Source organism: Notamacropus eugenii, chromosome 5 (genome assembly GCF_028372415.1).
Source record: "Notamacropus eugenii isolate mMacEug1 chromosome 5, mMacEug1.pri_v2, whole genome shotgun sequence".
NCBI classification, from domain to species: domain Eukaryota; kingdom Metazoa; phylum Chordata; class Mammalia; order Diprotodontia; family Macropodidae; genus Notamacropus; species Notamacropus eugenii.
The window spans coordinates 258,449,593-258,471,943 of NC_092876.1; the positions used below are offsets into that span (position 1 = coordinate 258,449,593).

General features: G+C 35.9%; 1 protein-coding gene across 1 annotated transcript in view; it reads right to left on the reverse strand.

The window, feature by feature from the left end:
- Positions 1-22,351, reverse strand: part of STAT1 (signal transducer and activator of transcription 1) — a 61,886-nt gene that overhangs the window by 36,501 nt on the left and 3,034 nt on the right. The window contains exons 2-13 of the mRNA XM_072612691.1: positions 20,323-20,451; positions 18,510-18,654; positions 17,587-17,685; positions 14,657-14,746; positions 12,736-12,814; positions 11,597-11,688; positions 10,652-10,803; positions 6,469-6,627; positions 5,820-5,912; positions 3,978-4,037; positions 3,226-3,255; positions 3,046-3,139 (exon numbers count right to left, since the gene is read on the reverse strand). Coding sequence (XP_072468792.1) covers positions 3,046-3,139; positions 3,226-3,255; positions 3,978-4,037; positions 5,820-5,912; positions 6,469-6,627; positions 10,652-10,803; positions 11,597-11,688; positions 12,736-12,814; positions 14,657-14,746; positions 17,587-17,685; positions 18,510-18,654; positions 20,323-20,450 — 1,221 coding nt within the window. The 5' untranslated portion in view covers position 20,451. The remainder of the gene's footprint in view (positions 1-3,045; positions 3,140-3,225; positions 3,256-3,977; positions 4,038-5,819; positions 5,913-6,468; positions 6,628-10,651; positions 10,804-11,596; positions 11,689-12,735; positions 12,815-14,656; positions 14,747-17,586; positions 17,686-18,509; positions 18,655-20,322; positions 20,452-22,351) is intronic.

Below are 22,351 nucleotides of genomic sequence, written 5' to 3' on the forward strand. Positions count from 1 at the left end.
ACCAGTGAAATCATAGATCTGGTTAAAAAAAAGAAAGCTAGAAACTTATAGCAAGATATTTTTTAACTTAAATATTTTTGATACAACTTAATACCATGATCATGATCAAGCAAATTCAAGTGGTTTTTTTCATGTGCTTCTATATACAGTAATAGAAATTCATCTTAGGAAGGAATTCTAACACTTATTATGTACAAGATCCTATGTTAAATGCTATTGGAAATAGAAAGACTTACATACAAGACTTGTTTATTGTCTTTAAGAGTCTAATAAGTAGTGGGGAAGATGACAAGTACATGAGTTTATCTAGTCATTTTAGTCATGTCTGATTCTCTGTGACTCCATTTGGGATTTTCTTGGCAAAGATATTGGAATGGTTTACCATTTCTTTCTCCAGATCATTTTACAGATGAAGAAATTGAGGCATATGGGATTAAGTGACTTGTCCAGGGTCACACAGCTGGTAAGTGTTTGAGGTCATGAATGATTAGTTAGCATCATGTAATTAGTTCAATAAGAAATTTACAACCTAAAGAGTTATAAAGTTCAGAAAAGGGAAATCTTTCCTGGATTGGAAGAAAAGAGATGGCTTCCTAGGGAAGACAGGACGTAACTTGGGCCTTGAAGTTTTGAAAGTGAATTTTGGGAAAACATATCTGAATTCATCTTGCTCCATATCAGTCATTTTGCTGTATATGACTCCTCATGAACAGAAAGAATAGTTGTAGTGGCTAATGTCCTTCAGTGTCTTCTTTCCTTCTATCAGTGCAAAATGACTTCGTTGCTGAAGGTAGAGGATTTCCTAGTCCTCAGAAGGTCCTCTTCTCTTATCTAATCTGAAGGGCAGTTCCCTTTGATTTAGTAAAATAAGCTATACTAAGAAAACAATTCCCTTATCTATTTCCCATAGCAAATGATATACATTTTCCTTTAACAAGCATACTACTTTTTTTGTATGGCTACCTGCATTTTAATTAACAGCTATCTTTTTTTCCTTTGTTTCATATAATATATAAATATTGCTTACTGAATTGTGAATGATGCAATCCCTATTAACTGCTGGTGGAGAATGTGATACTCTTGAGTGTCACAAAACCTGTCTCTTGATTTATTCTGGCCTATTGGCTTTAGCTAATCAAATTGGTAAGAAAATTCATGCAATGAATAGATGGGTGTAATTCAATAAAATGCAGAGGAGAAATGTCATGCAAAGGAAACAACATTAACCAAGGACCAAAACTGAGAAAAAGGCAAGGTACATAACTTATTTTGTCTTGAACATTAGGTATATGTAGGGAAAGGATGGGCAACACATCTTGAAAGGTAGGTTGGAGCCATGTTGTGTAGGGAGCTGAATTCAGGGGTGAGGAATTTGAACTTTTGTTCTATAGACAAAGGGGAAGTCACTAAACATTTTTAAGTGGGAAGTGATATGAACAGAGATATGCTTTAGGAAGGTTAATTTCAACCTGGATGTAGGATAAACTGAAGGGGCAAGATTAAAAGTTGGACCAGTAAAGGGGTTGTTTAAATATTCTAGGTGTGAAGTGATAATGGCCTAATGGAAAAGAAAGGGAAAACGTTAGATACATTTTAAAGGAAAAATTGACAATATTTGATTAGGAAGGTGAGTGAGATAGAAATGACTTGTAGCTCTTAAGCGTAGATAACTCTACCATTAGCAAAAACAGGAAAGTAGGTGAACTTTGTATACATTTTGTATTTAATTTTCTACTTACATGCTTCTCAAGAACATAAACTCTTTGAGAGTAGGGGGATCTTTTGTTTTTGACTTGATATCCCCCTTGTGTCTAGCATAACCCCTGGCACACACAAGATGGTTGAATTGACATCAGAGGGAGAAAGAAGAAAGGGGCAGCAGTCTTGGAAGAATTCCCAGATAGGATGTGGAAGAAAGAGGGGAAGTGGGGGAAGGAGACAGAGACGTCAAAGAATGAGAAGAACCAATACAGTTAGGTATCATGGTAGATCAGCGCCATATTTCAAGAAGGACAGCTAGATAGTATCAAATGAGGCACTAGTCAAAGAGGATGAGAAACATCCAACATGGCCCACTAGGTGGTTCTGAGTCAACTTCAGACAACAGTTTTAGTAGCATGCTGAAGGCAGAAGCCAAACTACAAGGGCCCAAGGAGTGAGTTGATAATGAGAAAGTTACAACACTAAGTGTTAAGCTACTTACTTATAGATACTTTGAACACTACACTTCCCTCCTGCTTTACTAAAAGTAAATTTTACTCCTTTCTACATGTCTGACTGAATATGTGATGTGATAAATAAAGGGAAAATTAAGGGGAAAAGCCTTGTTCTTGTAGTCATCATCTAAGAAAGAAGAAAATTATAATACCTTGGATAGTAGGACAATCAAGGCAGCCTGGGATACTGGATAGAGCATTAAACTCGGAATCTGATATCTGGCTTTGAACCCCATCTCTAACACTTATTACCTGTATAGCCTTAGGTAAGTCATTTAAAATCTCCTCATTTCAGGTTCTCTATCTACAAAATGGGGATAATACCTATCTCATAGGGTCATTGCGAGGATCAAAGGAGAAAAATATATTATACGTATATATGTGCATATATATAGCTTTGCAAAGCTTAGAAAACTAAATAAATGCTAACTATTCTTAGTTATGTTTATGAAGGTAGAGACAGTATTGAGAGGTCTGTGTTGTTGTTCAGCTGTGTCTGACTCTTGGTGTTTTCTTGGCAATGATACTGGCATGGTTTGCCATTTCCTTTTCCAGTTCATTTTATAGAAGAGGAAACTGAGACAAACAGGGTTAAGTGACTTGCCCAGGGTCATATAGCTATTAAGTATCTGAGGCCAGATTTGAACTCAAGAAGATAAGTCTTCCTGACTCCAGACCTCGCACTCTATTGTCTACACCACTTAGCCCTATTGAGAGGTTATCAGAAAACAAATTCAGGAATTTTTTCCCTCACAAAGTGTTATTCATATTGTTTTAAGATAAAACAAAGGAAAAAATATATAAAAGGATTTAAAAGTAATCTCCCCACCAGATGCCGAAATTCTGCTGCTAAGCTTCCATTAGTAGATTCCTCCATGTTCATTACTTTTGTGTGTGTCCCCAAAATGTTGAATTTCCTAAACCTATATAGAAAAAGTTAGAAAGACCTGTGAGGCTTACAATGGCAAAAAAAGAAACAGTGAAATTTGGCAAAAAGTGTTTCACCTACCCCTTTACTGTATTCTTCTCATTCACATCTCTGTAAAGAAAACCAGATAGATATCTTAAGCTAAAAAAACAAGCTTCACAAACTGACTTAGCCAAAAGAAATTTATGCACACATGTAAATGAGAAGTAGATCAAAGAAATCTACATATATTTCTTCTGTAATCTGGAGAATATTTCAATATAAACTTACTAGGATTTTCCCCAATTTTACTCTTCAAAGGGCTCAGACAGTGGGCAGATGCTCAGGGGCAAAGAGAATAAAATTATGATTCTTATCACATTCTCATTTATAATTTCCTAAACTAGAACTCTTTCAGTTGCCAGAAGTATGACAAAATACACCCTGGGAATGAATGATTTGTCTGTTTTTCCTGAGTTTACCTTGGTGGTCCTAGACCTGAAACTCCAAAAATCAGCCTTAGAATTGTACTATAGAAGTTGACTTTGGATAAGAGTCACCTAGTGGTGAGGGGGGCGCATCTCTACCTTAGATAGAGCAGACCCGTTGCACTTTATGCCCACGATTTTGGACTTAGACTGGAATTAGATAACTCAGGAAAAATAAAATTTTTTTTGGCTGGGATCCAATGCATAAATCTAAAATGATGCATTTTTATTTTAAGTATGTGTAAAGAACAAAAGTTCCCCAACTGTGTTGTATATACTGTTGTGATTAGTAGATTCTTTATTATTATAATATTAGTTATATTTTTCATTTTAAGTTTATCAAGGAAATTTTGAAAGATGACTTACTTATCAAATAAGACTTTCACTTTCAGATTATAATTCAGTTCCTGTAATCTCACCAGCAATCTGAAAAAAAAGGGAAAAAACCACAGAACATTAGTTTCTCTCAATTCCATGTGTTTGTACTAGCTGTTCCAATGCCTAGTGCATTATCCCTCCCAATCTCCAACTCTTAGAATCCCTGGTTTCCTTTAGGACCCAGATTAAGTGCTACCTTCACTGAGAGGCCTTTCCTGGTTGCCCCAGATACCAGTGGGTCCCCTCAAAGTTAAACATCTATCTACACTGTACTTCTTTTGTAGGATATGATTTCTGTGTTATTTTGTATATTCTGATCTCCCTCTTTAAAATGTAAGCTCCTTGAGGACAGGGACTCTCTTTTTCTTATTTGTATCCCCAGCCCTTAGCACAGGGATAAGTGCACATTGTAGGCACTTCATAAATGTTTACTGAATATTGAAAAATAAGACTATAAGCTCCTCTTATTGGTTATTTTTGTATTTCTGGAGTTTTGCACAGAAACTTGTACTTAGCAGTTGCTTAATAAAATGACTAGATCAGCCAAGTAACATCTCTTATTGAAATAAGGATCTGTGAACTATTCTTATTAAAAATAATAGCACAATAATCATTAGAAATTTAGCTTTGTAGGATGACTCTCATGGATCCTGAATGAATATTAAGATCAAATAGGTTAATTGGGAAATGCCTAAACAAGTTGTGGTATATTCTTGTAATAGAGTGAATATTATTGTGATATAGGAAAAGAGGAGCTCGATAAACATGGATACAGTTGCATGAAATAATGAAGGGTGAAATGAACAAAAACCAAGATAACATTGTATACAGTAATAATAGTGTTTCAAGGACAACTTTGAGTGACTAAGTCATGTGGATTATTATAAATACACAAACTAACTACAAAGGACACATGAAGGAAGATGCTATCTGTATCCTGAGAAAGAACTGATAAATAGAAGTAGGTACAGAATGATTTTACATATATGTGTGTGTGTAAAGGTAGCCATCTCTAGAATGGGAAGGGGCAAAGGAAAGAAAAAAGGAAAGTTATATCATAACTTTATTTAAAGGATTAGCAAATTGTACATAATAGATTTGCAGTGTCATGTACAATCATCTTTTTTTCTATTCTATTATGTTACAGAAATGCTTGTTTTATTTCTTAAGTTCAGAACAAAATAAATAAAAAATTTTTAAAAGACCAAACAGATCTAAGAAAGCATGTGGGAGGTAGTACAGTCTAGTACAAAAATTACTGGTCTAGGAGTCAGCAGATGTTACATTGCTCTAAGGATAAAAAGTCTCAACGGATGTGAGAAAAAAAGGATCAAAGCCTGATTTTTCCACAAGGTGACAAAATTCTGCTACTAAGAATCTTTTATAGTGACCTCCTTCATGACCTAGTCTCAGCTCTGTCATTAATTACTTGTATGATCTTGGGCAAGAGACAGTCTCTCTGGATCTCAAATTTGTCATCTGTCACATGAGGGGATTGGACCAGATGATCTCTAAGTCACTTCCTAGATGTTATTATTCTGTGATTCTAAGGGCAGTGTAGAGTCCTTTTTAAAGGTCACACATATCATCCTTTCAATTTGACTATAATGACTCAGTCTCAAGAGGAACTATATCAAGAAGGCTTCTGTAAATACAGTAGGAACGTCTAAGGGACTTGAGGAGGCCGACAGATTAGAGAAAAAAAATTAATAGAAAAAAGTACTGCATTATTCCTGTCCCCCAAAGCATTGTGCGCAATAGCTTTGAAAACAGAGAGTCGGAACCATAAGGTAAGAAGTAAGAAGATTATGAAGTTAGGTTCATTATTACCTAAGTTTCACAGTGAACTGCACTCCGGTCTTCAGGACTAACGGCCTCTGTGGATGAGTTGGCATACATGGCTGTCTTTCTACCACAAATGAGCTGCAGTGACCAAGTAAAATGAAGACAAGTGATCACATATCTGGTTGATGCAGGGAATATATGATTTTTTTTTTATCAGGCAAAACTATGAAAAGGCAAAGATTAAAATGACTCCTCTAGTTTGGGTCACTTTCAGGGACTTACTTCTACAAGTTCAAAATGCAAGAAAAAAGAAAAACCTTACCCAGCAAACAAAACAGAAGGAGAATTATGAAAGGAGAAATTTTTTAAAAATAAAATTCTTGTTATCTACTTACTACAAGTTTTCTTAAAAGATTACAACTCCAATTGGAATTCAGGCATTGAAATGTGTTGGTCTAATTTCCAACAGGTGAAATGCTCATATATGAACAGGTGCTCTTAGCACACTAAGAATACATTTTAATTATATCAGGTTAGCCCAAGAAAAATGATGGCTGATGTAAACTGCTCTTTTTTCTTGGGTTGAACTAATACTCTCAACTACCAAGTGCTCCTAAATTATAATAAATGTTGTTACTAACTAGAATAACAAGTGCAAAAATATAGGCAAATATGGCCACCCAAGAGTAGTTACCTTTGAATTAGCTGCTTGAAAAGATTCAAAGTTCGTTCACGTAAAATGTCTTTGTTTTTGGGAATAGGGTCCAGATCATAGGTATGTTTCTGTTCCAGTTCCTCAAGTTTTTTAAGCTGCTGGCGAGCTTGCTGAAGACTTTCAGCAATGGTGGTAAACCTGAAAGGAGACATACCAAGGATTTCAGAGTGGCAGTTTTCATAACAAAATGATCAAGGATAAATACAAATTTCTATAAATCAATGACACCAACAATGTAATTATTGAGTATACCCATTATTCTAGCCATTATAGAGAATTAAGACAATTATACAATATGGTCCCTTTCCTCAGCACTGAACCACATGATGGGAGATCTGGGGTCTAGGACCTCTTACTCCCTCTAGCACTTACCAACTGGTTTGGAGCCAAGGAATCTGAATTAAAACCCAACTCTCCTATCTATAGTTAGTGTGACCTTGGACAAGTCACATCATATGCCCCAGTTTTCTCAAGGTTGGAACTAGATGGCCTCTGAAGTCCCTTCCACATCTATGTCTAAGCCCCTATGATCCTAAGTCACTTCAGTTCTCTGAGCCTCAGTTTCCTCATCTGTAAAATAAGGGAGATATACTCTAAATGACTCTAAGATCCCTTTCAGTTCCAAATCTACAACCCTTGAGTGACCTTGGGCAAATCCCTTAACTTTTCTGAGCATCAATTGTCTTATTAACAGCACACATTCATAGAGTGCTTGAAGGTTTACAAAGTACTTTACAAATGCTAGCTCATTTGATCCTCATAACAACTCTGAGAGGTAGGTGCTACAATTATCCTTATTTTATAGAACTGAAGCAGATAGAAATTAAATGAATGATCCAGGACTGCAGAGTTAGTAAATGTCTGAGGCCAAATTCAGACTCAGATCTTTCTGACTGTAAGTCTCATTCTCTTGCCATTGTACTACTTAGATGCCCTACTGATTAAATGATAGATAGATAGAGCATTCATGAAGTGTTTATTATATGCCAGGCACTGTGAAAATGAAAATAAGAATAATGAGATTGGGGGCTAGACTACAAGATCCCCTGATCTCCCTGCTAGCCTCAAGATCTGTGGTATCAGAGATTATATCATTTTCCTCCGTATTCTTTAAAATTAACTCAAACTTAAAATCCATTTGGAAAGATGAGTGTTCGATCCTAATGCTTGGTGATTAAGGGAAATTAATAGTTCCTGAGGAATGTCTACTTCTTGGAAGTTTACTAGGAGAGGGAGAGCACCATTTTGAAGTAAGTCAGACTTTATAGAGCAAATAAATCTAAACAAATCCTAAGCAGTCATTAAGAAGGTTTTGCTAGCCATGGTCCAATAGGAAAAGTTAGGGTCAGCATGGAGTAGATCAGGAACAATGCTAAGAAGGGAGCAACGGTATGCAGAGGCAAAATGGCAGCTAGCTTCCCATAATGCCACCATCTGTGACTGTGGCACAATAACCTAACCTTCTCCTCACTTTGCTCTATATGCATGGTGATGAGTCTGGCCAATGGCAATAACAAATGCCAAGTGATGAGTAGCAGCATTCTACAAGCAGTACCTAACTAAATGCTAATATTTTTCACAAAGAATTTAAGTTCAGAAAAAGCCCACTGCAGGCTGGAATTGCTGGAGAAGGCAGGCTTAAAGGAGGCCATAACAACGAGTATGCTATAACATTTTAAAGTTTGCAAAGTTCTTTACATGTTATCTCATTTGATCCTCACAGCACCATTGTGAGGCAGGTGCTATTATTACCCACATTTTATGATGAGTAAACTGAGGCTGATGGGGGTTAAATGATTTGTCTAGGATCACACAACTAATATGAGTCTGAGGCAGACTTTTAATTTAGATCTTCCTGACTCCCAGTCAAGCATTCTATCCACTGTAGTACTTGGATAGTCTGGAAGGAGGTTAAAATTAGGAGAGATGAAAAAGAGGAAAGGGAACATTGGTTATTGTTTAGTCATTTAATTATGTCTGATTCTTCATGACCTAGTGGACCATAGCATGCCAATAGTGTCTATGAGGTTTTCTTGGAAAAGGTACTGGAATGGTTTTCCATTTCCTTCTCCAGTGGATTGAGACAAACAGAGGTTAAGTGACTTGCCCAGTGTCACACAGCTAGTAAGTGTCTAAGGCTAGATTTGAACTCAGATCTTCCTGTCTCCAGGTCCAGTGACGTATACACTGAGCCACCTAGCTGTCAAGGAGAACTGGCAAGTTACTGCCAGAACTGGAGTTACTGGCAAGGAAAACAACATGATCAAATGTTTGAAAGTGGACTAATGCAGTGTGTGTAGACAATGGTGCAGACAGCAGCCTGACTGGAATATGTTCTAGAAAGCAATGGGAAAGTCATAGAAGAGGTAGAGATGATGGCACAAACTTGCAAAAAGTCATGGAAGCCAAGCCGAAGAATTTAGCTTTGGCACAGTAGAAAGTAGGCAGTGACTGCAAGTTTTTGAGTAGATATAATGATAATAGCGTGGAATTGGATCTGTGATCCCAGTGACATAGTGAACTCCCACTGAGGATACTTTCAATAATGAAAATGATAATGACAATAACAAAATAATAAGAGTCGTGCTTCCTAAAGTCCAGCCTATCATCTATGCTGTAAGAAGATGGACAGCATCAAGTTCAAAGCATGGAAAAACCTGGTAAAACTTATATGAACTGATGCAAAGTGAACTGAACAGAGCCAGGAGATCACTGCACACAGTAACAACAACATTATATCATTATATCGCAACTGTGAATGATTCAGTTATTCTCAGAAGTACAATGATCCAAGACAATTCCAAAGGAATCATAATGAAAAATGCTATCCACCTCCAGAGGAAGGATTGATGGAGTCTGAACACAGATTGTAGCATACTTTTTTGACCATTTTTTCAATCTTTTCTTTTACAACATAGTTAACATGGAAATATGTTTTATATGACTGAATTTAAGTGCTTGCCTTCTCAAGGAGAGGGGAAGGGGGGGGGGAATTTGGAATTCAAAAATTATTTTAAGAAAAGAATGTTAAAATTATCTTTACATGTAATTGAGGAAAAAATTCTTTAACAAAAAATTAAGAGCATGTTAGACTGAGTGACATATATCAGTAACACTATGTTCCAAAGCCTCCATAAGCATCTATGACCATCTGGCAGGAACCCTGAAATGCTAACTAATTGGGTATTGACAATACCATGATTGAGTTAGCACACTGGCCAGTGTGATGATGAAACTGTTCCTATGAGGATGAGAAGTAGATGGGGTGGCATTTAGGACGGTCCTACTCAAAACTGTCATGATGATTAGACTGACATAGAAGACAGCCTGGTGGGCAGGACTCCTCTGTGTTCTGGTATTGCAAGATTGCAAAATAAACTGGATCAAATTAGAAATATCAATACCTGACCTACTGGAAATGCTTTAGTACCCATGACATTGACCACTAATGCAGGCAAAGCCTAGATTGTCCAGAAAACATGAACTGTTTCATTAAGAGCTACTACTATTTCATTAAACAGAAAAACAAAACAAAATTGGAGACAGATTTCACCACTTATATCCAAGGGCTTCATGTCCTTATCATATTACTTTTGCCTCCTAGAATTTTGTCAGGATTAGAAGTTAAATTCACTAGCCTATTGTTTACAGACTCCATTCTCTTTCCCTTTTTTTTTTAAAATCAGGATAACATTTTGATACTAAACCTTAAGGGAAAGATAATACCTCAAAGTTTTAGAACAATGTGTTTGTTTTTAATACAGAATGTGAGTGACTGACTTTCAGAGGTTATAATGAAAGAAAATGTATTTTCCTAGCATGTCTCTCTCATAGCACAACCTCTTGGTGTGTCCTGCCAAATGCTCCAATATGGGGTGCAGTACACCCTAGACTTATAATGGGAGAAAAAATGCAAAGGTGATAAATATGGAAACTGCCAATGAAAATTCACTACGAGTTATCAATGCAAAGATACAAGGATTTCAAATGTGAATGAATGTTTTCAGTCCATAAAGAATGATATGGAAGAAAAGTCCCAAACTGAAAGTTCAACATAGTCTATCAAGATGACTCAAATGTTGAATGAGAATTCTGCTCACTTAGTAAACTTGTCGCATACGTGGCCCACTTTTACCAAGAGACCTTAGGTTCTCAGTCTTACCAGTTCTGTAACTGATCCAAGCAAGCATTGGGAGGCCCTCCAATACAAGCACTCTGCTGTCTCTGCTTCCACTCTACCAGTTCTTCATTAAGCAAGACATTCTGGGTAAGCTCTGTCAGATTCAGGAGATCTATTATCTTCTGCACAACTTCCTAATGAGCAAGAGACATGGAAAGGAAGTAGAATCAATTAATTTTTATTTGGCAGTTATAGTGGCTTTTATGAATAATTGACACTTATATAAAACTTTATGTTTGAACAAATTGTGATATGTGAATGTAATGCAGTCCTACTAGGCTGTAAGAAATGAGTAACAAAAAGATGTTTTCAAAGAGACATGGGAAAGTTTGTGTGAACTGATGCTGAGTGAAGTGAGCAAAACCAGAAGGACGATCTATACTATAACACCAACATTATAAACGTGAACAATTTTAAGAGACCTAAGAGCTCTGGTCACCTAAGTGATAAACCACGATTCCAGAAGACTGATAAAAGAGAACGCTGCCCAACTCATGACAGAGATATATGCAGAATAATACACTTTTGTATGTGACTAGTGTGGAAATTTTTCTTCCCTCCTCTCCCTCTTTTCTTACTTCCTTCCTTTCTCTCTGTCCCTCCCTGATAAATTCTCTCCTCAAGTCCCTCTTTTCCTGTCTTCCTCTCTCCCTCTAGCTCTCCTTCCTTCCTTTTTTTGTCCTTTTAAGTTCATGGAAGAGATGAGAGGGAGAACATTTTTTTAATAATTAAAAAAACAAAATAGCAAAAAATTGTAAAGTGCTATTCATAGGTTCCAATTTTCTAAGCTAGTCAGCCATTGCTCTAGTCTCAAAAAGATATCTAAGCTAACCACCTAATTTTTCCTTAATTTTAGCCTCAAAACATCTATTATTCACATTCAGTAATTTTAAAACAAAAGGTTGCCTTAAACAGAGGAAAAATTACCTTTCTCTTCTGATCCAGCATTAAGTACATCTTTTGGATTAACATCTTTTCCTGCTTATTTTCCTTTGGTGCTGTACCTGCATATTCATACTCTACAAATCAAAATTACACAGATAATTATAAGTATGGAATAAAGTTTTTCATTAAATTAGTAATAGTATTGCTCTCCAGTCCTTGGCTTCTAAAGATTAGTCTTCCTTTTAAAAGTTGAGCTGGAAAAGTTTCCAAATATAAAAATGGGACTTTTGCTTTCATGGCCAAATATACTTATATTCAGAGTAATTCCTTTGAGACCCTGGAATGAAAGTGTTCTCTTCTGATAGACTACATAAATCAGGACTAAATTAACATTTTAGATGATACAATGGAACCAACAAATAGAATAATTAATAAATTCAAAAAGAATAATTGTAAAGATCAAATCTATATAACAGCAAGTGAAATTAATGGTGTGTCAGCATTGAAGTGCTGGGATAAAGAAGGGGGATAAGAATTATTCTGTTTGACTCCAGAAGGCAGTACCAGGAACAGTGGGTGAAAATGGGGAAGAAGTACATTCAAGCTTGAAAGAGAATAAAATGCCCTCCAAATTAGGGCTATCCAAGAATGACATGGGCTGCCTTGGGAGAAAGTGAGTCTTTTGTCAGAGGCAGTAGCAAAGATTCTTGCTCATGGGACTGAGATTTCTCCAAATTCTGAGATTCTGTGATTCAGTGAGTCTAACCAATTACTGTTTACAGACTGCTGTTTTACCCCACATCAAGCATGCTGGCTTTATCCTCTCATGCATAATTAGTTCCCAAGGGTGCAGAAGAATCTGACATGTCATTCCACAAAATCCACACATTTGGGTTGTTTTCATTTGCTATCACTTCATTTTTTTTACAAGCAATAGTGTAGAAGCACCAAAAACATAAGGAAAAAATATGTATTAAATTATACACAGGGAATAGAATTATATTTATAAAGTGCTTTAGTCTCCAGGAAAAAAGAATATAGGGAAAATATGAATTCTAAATAATAAAATTATGAGTATGTTAAAAAAAAAACCCACTCATGTCTCTAAGCTTGATTGTGTGTGACTAGGAGAATTTCTAACTGAACAAATGAGCAAATCATTCTGAATTATCAACTCTTACCTCTGTTACTAAGGGTTTTGCATTTAAAGTCATGTTCATCTTGTAAATCTTCTAGCACCTTTATCTCTTGTTCTATGTCCTACAAATTAGGATATAGTATTTATTTAACCTGGTACTGGAAATGTAGTTAACAATATCATTCCTCTGGTATCCAATGAGACAGTCAGAAAACAAGTCACACAATTGCTCTTGTTACAATAATATGCTTTTCTAATGAAACAATTCTCATTTTCTTAAAGATGCATGGAACACACAAAATAATATGAAAAGTTATTAAATAGCTCCTAACCTATTAATATACTTGCATTAGTATAATTTTTAAGGAAAATTTCATTCTACAATAAAGACAGCAGATTAGACCTCTAGCATTGTTCTCTGGTTCTATGGACTTCAGTTCTTCCCAATCTATTTCCAGAAACTGATTAGAAGATTGCTTGTGTAATGAAGTTTGACTTCATAGGCTTAGCAAGAAAACCAAACATAGAAATAAATTCTTCATGCCTTGCAAGATACAACTTATTCACCTCACTGTCAGTCACATTTTGGAGATCCCGGTTTTATAGATTTAGACCTAGAAAGAACCTTAGAGTTCCTTTTTCAGGTGAGAAAACTGACACCCAAAGGAGGTTAAATGATTTGCTCAGTGCCACACAGGAAATGATACATATTTGACTCCAGGTCTCCAACTCCAAATCTGGGGTACTTTCCACTGCATTACACTGCATAAATAGACATTATTGGTTCCTGGGCACATGGGTCATGCTTCCTCAGCTGCCACATTATTCCTTGGGTGTCTAGGGACTAAAGTCACCCCCCCAAATCTGATAAAAGACATGAGTGATTCTCTGAAACAAGAAAGAAAAGTTTTTACTATGTGTGCCTGAGCCTATTAGGAGACTGTGATTCTGATCTCTGACAGGATTTCTCAACCTCATCCTCTCCATGCAGCTAGAGGCAATGGATAATTGCTGGCTAAATCACATGGGCCATCCAGGGACCTATGTGGTAAGTTTTGACTTTGAAAAGTCTGCCAAAAGGGGAAAAAAATTAAATTTTTGTTGGGCAATCACAAATAAATGACCTATATCATAATGGCAAATAAATGATTCTGGTGGTAGCTTTAAGCACATTTACAGAGGGACAACAGGAAAACCAATTTTACCTCACAGTGAGAATTCATCTTCATCTAGTGCAATGATGTTTATAAAGGGACAGCTAGGTAGTCCAGTGGACAGAAGTTAGGGAGACCTGAATTCAAATCCAGCCTCAGACACTTACTAGCTTGTGTGGTCCTGGGCAAGTTACTTAAACTCTGTTTCCCTTAATCCACTGGAGAAGAAAATGGCAAACCAAGAGAACCCCAAATGGGGTCACTAAGACCCCGAATGGGGTCACAAAGACATTAGCAACAACAAAAAGGTTTGCAAAGTGCTTTTGCTACCATAGCCCTGTGAGCTGAGTAGGGCAAGTTCTTTTATTCCATCTGATTCAAAGAGTTAAAGAGATCACAGACTTATTAAGTGTTCAAAGTGATATTCTTTGCTCATCTACACAAAAACCACTACTGTGAAGTCTCAGTTCAAAGCTCCTGAGTTTGAATTAAAAACAATTAAAGCCTTTTATCCTCCTACATAGTGAATGGCATAGTGGAAAGAGAACCATCTTCTACATAAGGGAGACCCAGGTTCTTATTCCACCTCTGGAACATATTGGCTCTGTCCCACTCTGCCCAATCCCAAGCAGGTTACTTAGGTAACTCTATGAGACTATAAATTTCAAAGTAGTTACCAAAAAACTTTTGTAGAGGGTGTTCCATCAATCAATGAAGTCACAGCTCTGAACTCACTCTCTTCCCTCAACAAAAAAAATAAAGTAAAACAATTGTCACTAGAGAGCAGATGCATATTCACTCTATACTCACCATAACTCTCTCCTTCACATTTTTGACTTTCAGATCAATCTCCTTATGTTTGCCTGGAATGACAGCATTCTGAATATTCCCTGTATGAGCCTGTCATAAAAAAAGGCACAGTCAACACAATTTTCCCAGATGGTTGCTGCTATTTACATCCCATGTTTAGGTCAGAGACATGTATCACAAATCACATTTACACTCTAACCATAGGCAAACCTTCCCATAAGTATGATATCAACAAGAAAGAGCCTTTAGCATCTCTTATAGAAATCAGAATGAAAGGCAAACTGTGACTCTAGACCAAACTTCATTCTAAACCCTAGAAAATCAAAACATGCACAAATACAACCATGAATTTTGACTTTATTAAGCTCTGCATGCTAAAATGCATTCATGTATACACAAGGCTTTCATCCATTGGTCCCATAGCAAATTCATTAATAAACAAAAATTCTGAGGCTATCCTGCTGACTTCTGAGAGTATGGGACTTAATAACAATGACATTCATTTGTACATATTATCCCAAATGCATTGATGTTACCATTTTTTTCAGCCTGTGAGCATCTAGATAGCAGGGATGCCTTCTAAAGGAGGAAGGCCAAGAGGGTGAAGGGCCACAAGATTATACCATCTGAGTATAGATTGAAGAAACTGAAGTTATTTAGCATGGAGAAGAAAAAAAACTTAAGGGGGAATACATAGCCATCTTCAGTTATTTGAAGGAATGTCTTATGGAAGATAAATAAAATGTACTCTGCTTGATTCCAGAAAGTTTATCTATGAGTGACAAAGACAGACTTTGACTTGATATAAGAAATATCTTACTAAGTTAGAGCTGTCCAAAAATGGAATGTGCTGCTTAGGGAAGTAAGTGGGATCACCCTTCCTTGAGGTCTCTAAGCCGATATTGGATAATCAATTGTCAAGTATGATGTAGAGCAGATTATTGTTCAAATTTCATTGTCCTTGGAGGTCCTTCCCAACTCGGAGACTCTGCAGGACTATACCCAATTACCTATTTGGTGCAGTGTCCTAAACTGTACAAATAGAATTTACTAAATTCTTTTGATAATTATTTTTCATTTCACTGATCAGAGTTCTATCAAAAGTCTATCAAAGATTTTTCTTTAAAATGTTGCTGATATCACATAAATTGTTCCCCTGTTTCTGCTCACTCCATTCTATATCAGTTCATATAGCCTTCTCATGTTTCTCTTATATTACCCCTTTCATAATTTCTTACAGCTCAATAATATTCTATTATATCCATATACCATAATTTGTTTAGCTGTACCCTATTTGGTGAGCATTTACCTTCAGTTTCTAGTCCTTTGCTACAAGAAAAAAAGAAATGCTATAAATAACTTTGTACATATAGATCTTTTCCCTCATTTTTTAATCTCTTTGGAGTAAAGACCTAGTAGCGGAGGAAAATACAGGGAAATATGAGAATCAAAGAAAGAGAACATGGTAGAGAACATTTGGGTAATGATGAGCGAAGGCAGTAGAAGCAACATTGTCATCAGAGCATACAGAAACAAACAGGAAAGGGGTCATAGATGAGAAATTTGAGAAATATTTTACAAGTATGGCATGAAGGAATTACGTGGTGATGATGGTTCAAATAATGGGACATTTGTTGGAGCTCTCTCTAGAAGAAGCATAGCACCTATTCATTTCCTACCTAGTCTAATTTTATCCTTCAAAAAGAGGAAAGAATACCATAGGAACCTCCTGGTTTTAATTCTTATCAATAAAGAGGAAATAATTGCTTAGGTGGAAATGTTGAGAACTTTGGAGAGAAGTGACCATTTCTTCTTAGAATCTATGATACAGAAAAAGAAGAAAGCCTGGAAGAGTGTGACATGCACTCGTGATATTTAGAGTGTGGAATTCGATGGGTTCAAAGAAAACATAGTAACGATCCAATGGTGTGAAATTTACAAACGAAGTTGGCCTAGGAAGGATGAGCAACTCTTAATAACAATATTCTTAAAGTATAAATACGAATAATTCAAATGAGGAGAAAAAAGAGAATGAGCTAAAGAGACTTATGTAGCTGCACAGGAAACTCACCAATCAACCTGAATTTTAAAAGGGCATGTACAAAAGATAGAAGCAAAGGTAGGTGAGAGAGAATGAATACCAAAATGTGGCACAGTCCTGTAGGAACATCGTCAGGGGCACAAAAGTACAGAATAAGTTGAGGCTAGTAAGGAAAGATAAGAATAAGAAAAGTTTAAGATTTTTGGCTATACTGAGAAAAAGAAGATGCAAAGAAAGGCTAGAACTTCTAGGATAGTAATAATCAGTGATGTACAGAAAGCAGAGGTGCTCCGTTTTTATTTTGCGTCTGACTTTTTCATGACAGGAAAATGATTTTTGGAATGGAAAAGACTAAACAAAATAGATCAGTTAAGAATAGAAATCCAAGATAAGTAAGAGAATATAAGAACTCAACTCTCTGTAGTTGGTGAATTCAAGTCACCGGACCTAAATGAACTCTTATCTTAAGGCACTGAAAGACCTAACAGATGTGACTACTGATCCACTGTCAATTATCTCTGAAAGACTGAGGAGACAGGGAAAGGCATTACAGGATTAGAGAAGGATAAAAGTTCTTCTGATCTTCAAAGAAATAGAATGGAGTCTTCATATTATAGGCCAAAGAGCTCAACTCCAATTTTTGGCTAAATTCTAGAAGTGAGCATCTATTAAAAAACAAAAGGAGTGTGTCCCCAAGAGCCAGCAGGGCTTCATCAAGGACAATTAATTCCAGAATAAACTCATTTACTCATCAGACAAGTTATTAGACATTTTGACCAAAGAAATGTCGTAGATATAGTCTGCCCATATTTTACAGCTCCATTCACTAGAGACAGACCAATTTTTTTAAGGTGATTCTTCACACATGTTCTGGTAGGACCAAAAGTACCTGTTCAAATTGGTGGGCAGCTGCTAGAATTCTCCTTTCTTCCTTCAGACAATTAGAGATGATCATAGACATTTGTATTGGATCTTCCTGAAAATTATCCTAGGTGTATGGCATGAAAAGCAAAATTAAAAATTAAAATAAATTGTCACTGAAATTGGGAAAACATTTCCTATTCTTGAGGTGTACTTGTACTCATTTATCATCATTTGTATAAGCTAGAAATTAGCCATTTCTATCAGTTCTCTCTCATTAATTATATCAGAACATTTCTTTATCTTTCCTTACTACAAGTAACATATTCCCCTTGACTAAAAATACTCAAAATATTTTCATACATCGTTTATCATTTTTGCATGCAGGACTACATGATTTCTATACCTCACATACCTGAAAAGTCTGTTTCTATAACACCTTCAGTTCCTAGTTTTCCTAATCCATTTATGTAAATTTGTATAGTATTTCACAAGATTAACATATTCATAAGATATTCATAACTATATCGTAGATTTCATAAGATTATTGATTTAGAGCTTGAAGAGGTCTTAGAGATCATCTAATCCAACTCTTAAATTTTCCAAATCAGGAAATTGAGACCAAGATAGAGGAAGTGACTTGCCTAAAGGCAATGGGTTTGAACTAAGATTTGAACCTCCAAGTCCCTTGACTCCAAATTCAGCATTATTTTCATTGCACTATACTGTGTTTCTCTGAAAGGTGTTGATATAAAATACATGGTTTATGTTATGTGTGAAGCTAAAAGTTTTTATGAAATGAATTGATTGCTTCCCTTTACTCATATTGTAAATTTCAAATTTCTGTATAATGAATTTTAAATGGGAGCTATAGGTAAATTAATATCACATAATCTTTGAGAACTTCCAGGTGACAACATGGCAACATTTCCAACAAAGATTAAAACATACCTGAAGATTACGTTTGCTTTTCCTTATATTGTGTTGCAGCAAAAAATTGTTCTGCAGAGAGAAGCGGCTATAGTGTTCATCCAACTGAGACAGAAGTTCATGAAAACATACTGTGGCAAAGGAGACATCAATGGCCGCATGCTCCCTGGGAGATTCAAAACAGACAATTACTAATTCCAAATAATATTAAAGTAGCATATATGAAAGTCCACCTGCATGATACATCGGAAAGGATGCTGGATTTGGAGTCAGAGGACCCGGAATCAAATTCCAACTTTGCCACTTATTCCCTGGGTCTTGATCCAGACCAGGGATGGGGCACTCTAGGTCTTCAAGTGTAGCCCTGTGACAGAATCCAAATGTCACAGAACAATAAACAGCCCCATTCACTTCTGAATAGCTATAAATGTTAGGAAGCTTTCTCTTATATCAAGTCTAAATTTACTTCTTGCAAATTTCATCAGTTGATTTAGGTTTTGCTACTGAAACCAAATAGAACAGTTCCTTTTCCATGTAACAATCCTTCAGCACAGTTATCACGTCTTCCTAAAGCTCTTCTCCAGGCTAAACACCTTGAGTTCCTTCAACTAATCATCATATGACATGGACTCAGGGCCCTTCATCATCCTCATTGCCTTTCTCTGTGTGCTCTCCAATTAATCAATACTATTCCTAAACTATAGTACCCATAAATGAACACACTATTTCAGATGTGGTCTTACTATGGAAGAGTACAAGGAGACTCTCATCTATTGATCCTCTTCTTAATGAAGTCTAAGATCACTAAGCCCAAGAGTGGCTTCTTGGCTGGCATGTCACACATAGTCAACAAAGCCCTTAAACCTTTCTTCAGATTAACTGCTACCTTGCCATGTCTCCATCACCTTGTACTTGTGAGATTGATTTCTTGAACCCAGGTGCATGACTTTACATTTATTCCTACTGAATTTTATCTTATTAGATTTACTCCAATTCTCAAGCTTGCCATGATCTTTTGGGGATGTTAATTCTGTCACCTACCTGCTTTGTGTCACCTGAAAATTTGATGGGTATGCCATCTATACCTTTATCCAAGTTGTTTGGACTTAGCACAAATCATTATAAAATTCAGGATATTAGTAGCAATAGACTTTGATTTTTTACCCCAATGCTTTTGTTCCTGCTTTTCTCTCTGGACGTCCTTCTAGGTCTAGCTATATTTATGTAATTCCTGCCCATCCTTCAAGGTGCAATATCTGAGGCCGTCTCCTTGATTGTTCAACTGGAAGTGATCTCTTCCCCACTATGAATTACCTTTGCACCTCTCCTATTACATTTTTCATATCTTATCTTCTATGATGATTATTTGTATTGCCTGCCTTATCTCTCTCTCTAAGAGCTTTGAGACCTGAGATTGAACCATTTTTCATTGTATCCTTCACAGTACATTAGATGCACTCAGCCAATAACTCCTGAAGGAAAGAATGAATCGACTCATAAATGATCCATTTAAGAGATACAATGTGTTGTGATATAAAGAGCACTGGATTCAAAGTTAGGGTTCTCCTCTAAAATCCATTTAATCCTGAAAAAATAATTTCACCTCTGAACCTTAGTTTCCTCATCAATAAAAAAAAATCTATAATAATCTTGTACTATTTTCCTCAGAGAGTTGTTATGAGTTTTATATAGAAGAGTTTTATGTGCCTTAAAACACTTTTGTGAACATGTGAGTATGTCCTTTGTCAATATAATTTTAACTAAATCAATAAATCATTGTCACACCCACAACTTGCAGACAGAAGTTTTTACTATGTCCAAGGGGTTTCCTTACCAGTCTTGCTTTTCCAGCCAAGGTGCCAAATACTGTCTAATTTCCATAGGAAAACTGTCATCATAAAGTTGATGCACTTGCTCTAAGAATTTGGAGTCAAGTCCTTGTAGGTCACTCCACTGGGACATCCTATAAGTGAAGAAGAAATATACAACAAATTAAAGATCATAGTGTTCCACAGACAAAGAGAAAAAACTGGGTATTAAGAAGAGTAGTTCAAAGTAAATATGAGGAATCTGGGGAAACATGGGAAGACTGTTTTTTTTCTAAAAAAAAGCGAAGTCAGAAGAACAATATACACAATGGCAACCATAATGCAAATGAAAATAACCTTAAAAGACAACAAAAATCAGATAAAATGCAGTGATCAATATTGGTTCCAGATGACTAATACCAAAACGCTTTATCCTTCTCTCAGTTAAAGTCATAGATTATAACTGTGGAATGTTATAGTCATAGAACATTCTGTCATAGTCACTGTATCAGATAGTTCTGTCATAGGGTCTGAAAGGAGTGAAATAGTAGACACATTACTGGAAAGTGATTAGGATGTAAGAACAAAATGCATTAATGAATTTCAAAATCCAAGAGCTCAATAGCAAAAGTTTTAACATCTGTGGGATCTTTATTTGTCAAAAAACTGCAGACCGATCTCATACAACATATTTTGCTAAAGTAAAGAGAAAGTGCTTGCCTTTTAAGTTATTTTCCTTTCCTAATAATAGGAAAAGGAAAGTAAATGCATTTTTCCATCTACCACCAAATTTGCTGTCATCTATATCCTTTGGGGCTTTTAGCACATCAGCAACAAATAGCTGCTGAGCTTAGCAAAGTGAAGAATTAGATTTGTGCTTACTATTAGGTTTTCAGTGCTAGATATTGGATCTTCTAAAATTTTGTTCTTAATCCATTTGGTATTCTCTCTGTGGATGTTTAGGCTGAAATCTGCTAAATCAATATGGATCTCATTTAGTAGGATCCACAATATTATGGGCTTGTTGCAATCAGTCCATTATCATCCACAAACAGAATCATCTGAAGAATCTCGCTATCTATAAAGAATCCTTCTTTGACTTGGATGTATCAGAACTGTTGAACAAAATTTTTCTCTGTTGTTACTTCTTTCAGGGAATCTTATATGATTCTGAAGTCTTATGGAAATCAACTTTCTGGAGGAAAACCTTTAAAGTAGCATTTTGTTCTCCAAAATCAAATAACTTTTTTCTATTGTTAACAAATAATATGTGCAGTAGAATACTGTATCTGCTATACCTTTTAGTCAACCATGTGGCTGCTCTAAAATATCATTTTAGAAGCCTGCTTTTTCAATTATTATACACCTGGGGATGATCTCAATGCACATGTACCCTATCTTCATAAAAAATGGTACAGACATAAGAAAGTGAGAATATGTATTAGTAATTATTAATGTTCTTTTGGTTGCCCTTTGGAGTAGTAAGGTTTGAGATTTTTTCCTAAGCCTTTATAATCCTCCCTACTTTCAGTTTCCTTGAGAATCAATCTCTCACTGCCTTTATCTCCAGTATATTCTTTCTAAGTTTACTAAGTCAAGTTGAACTCCTCTTCCCATCCTAAATTTTTTCAGGGCCATTTCTCCTTCCCTGAGTAGCACATCAGGAACTATGACTTTAAAATTTTCAGCTATATATTTTTCAGTCTTACAGCTTAACCTCTTAATTTCTTTAGGATGATTTTGCTTAGTTGGGTCTCTCACCAAACTTTCTTTAAACTTTTTCTTCCTGTTATGACTTCTCAATGTTTTTTATGCAACGATACAGCTCATATTTTTCTACCGTACTTTCCTCAAGTAAGCTCTTGCAAATAAATGGATGCTTTAAATGGTTGGTGCCCTTTTCTGCAATATCTCTTCATTTGACAAAATCAAGTGTTGACTGGCAGAGGCACTTTCTATGCTATGGACTTACACTGATTGTATTTCTCTAAGAAATAATACTAGCCTACATTAATGTTGGCTTTTTTATCTATTTCCCATTGTTATGCTAATAGC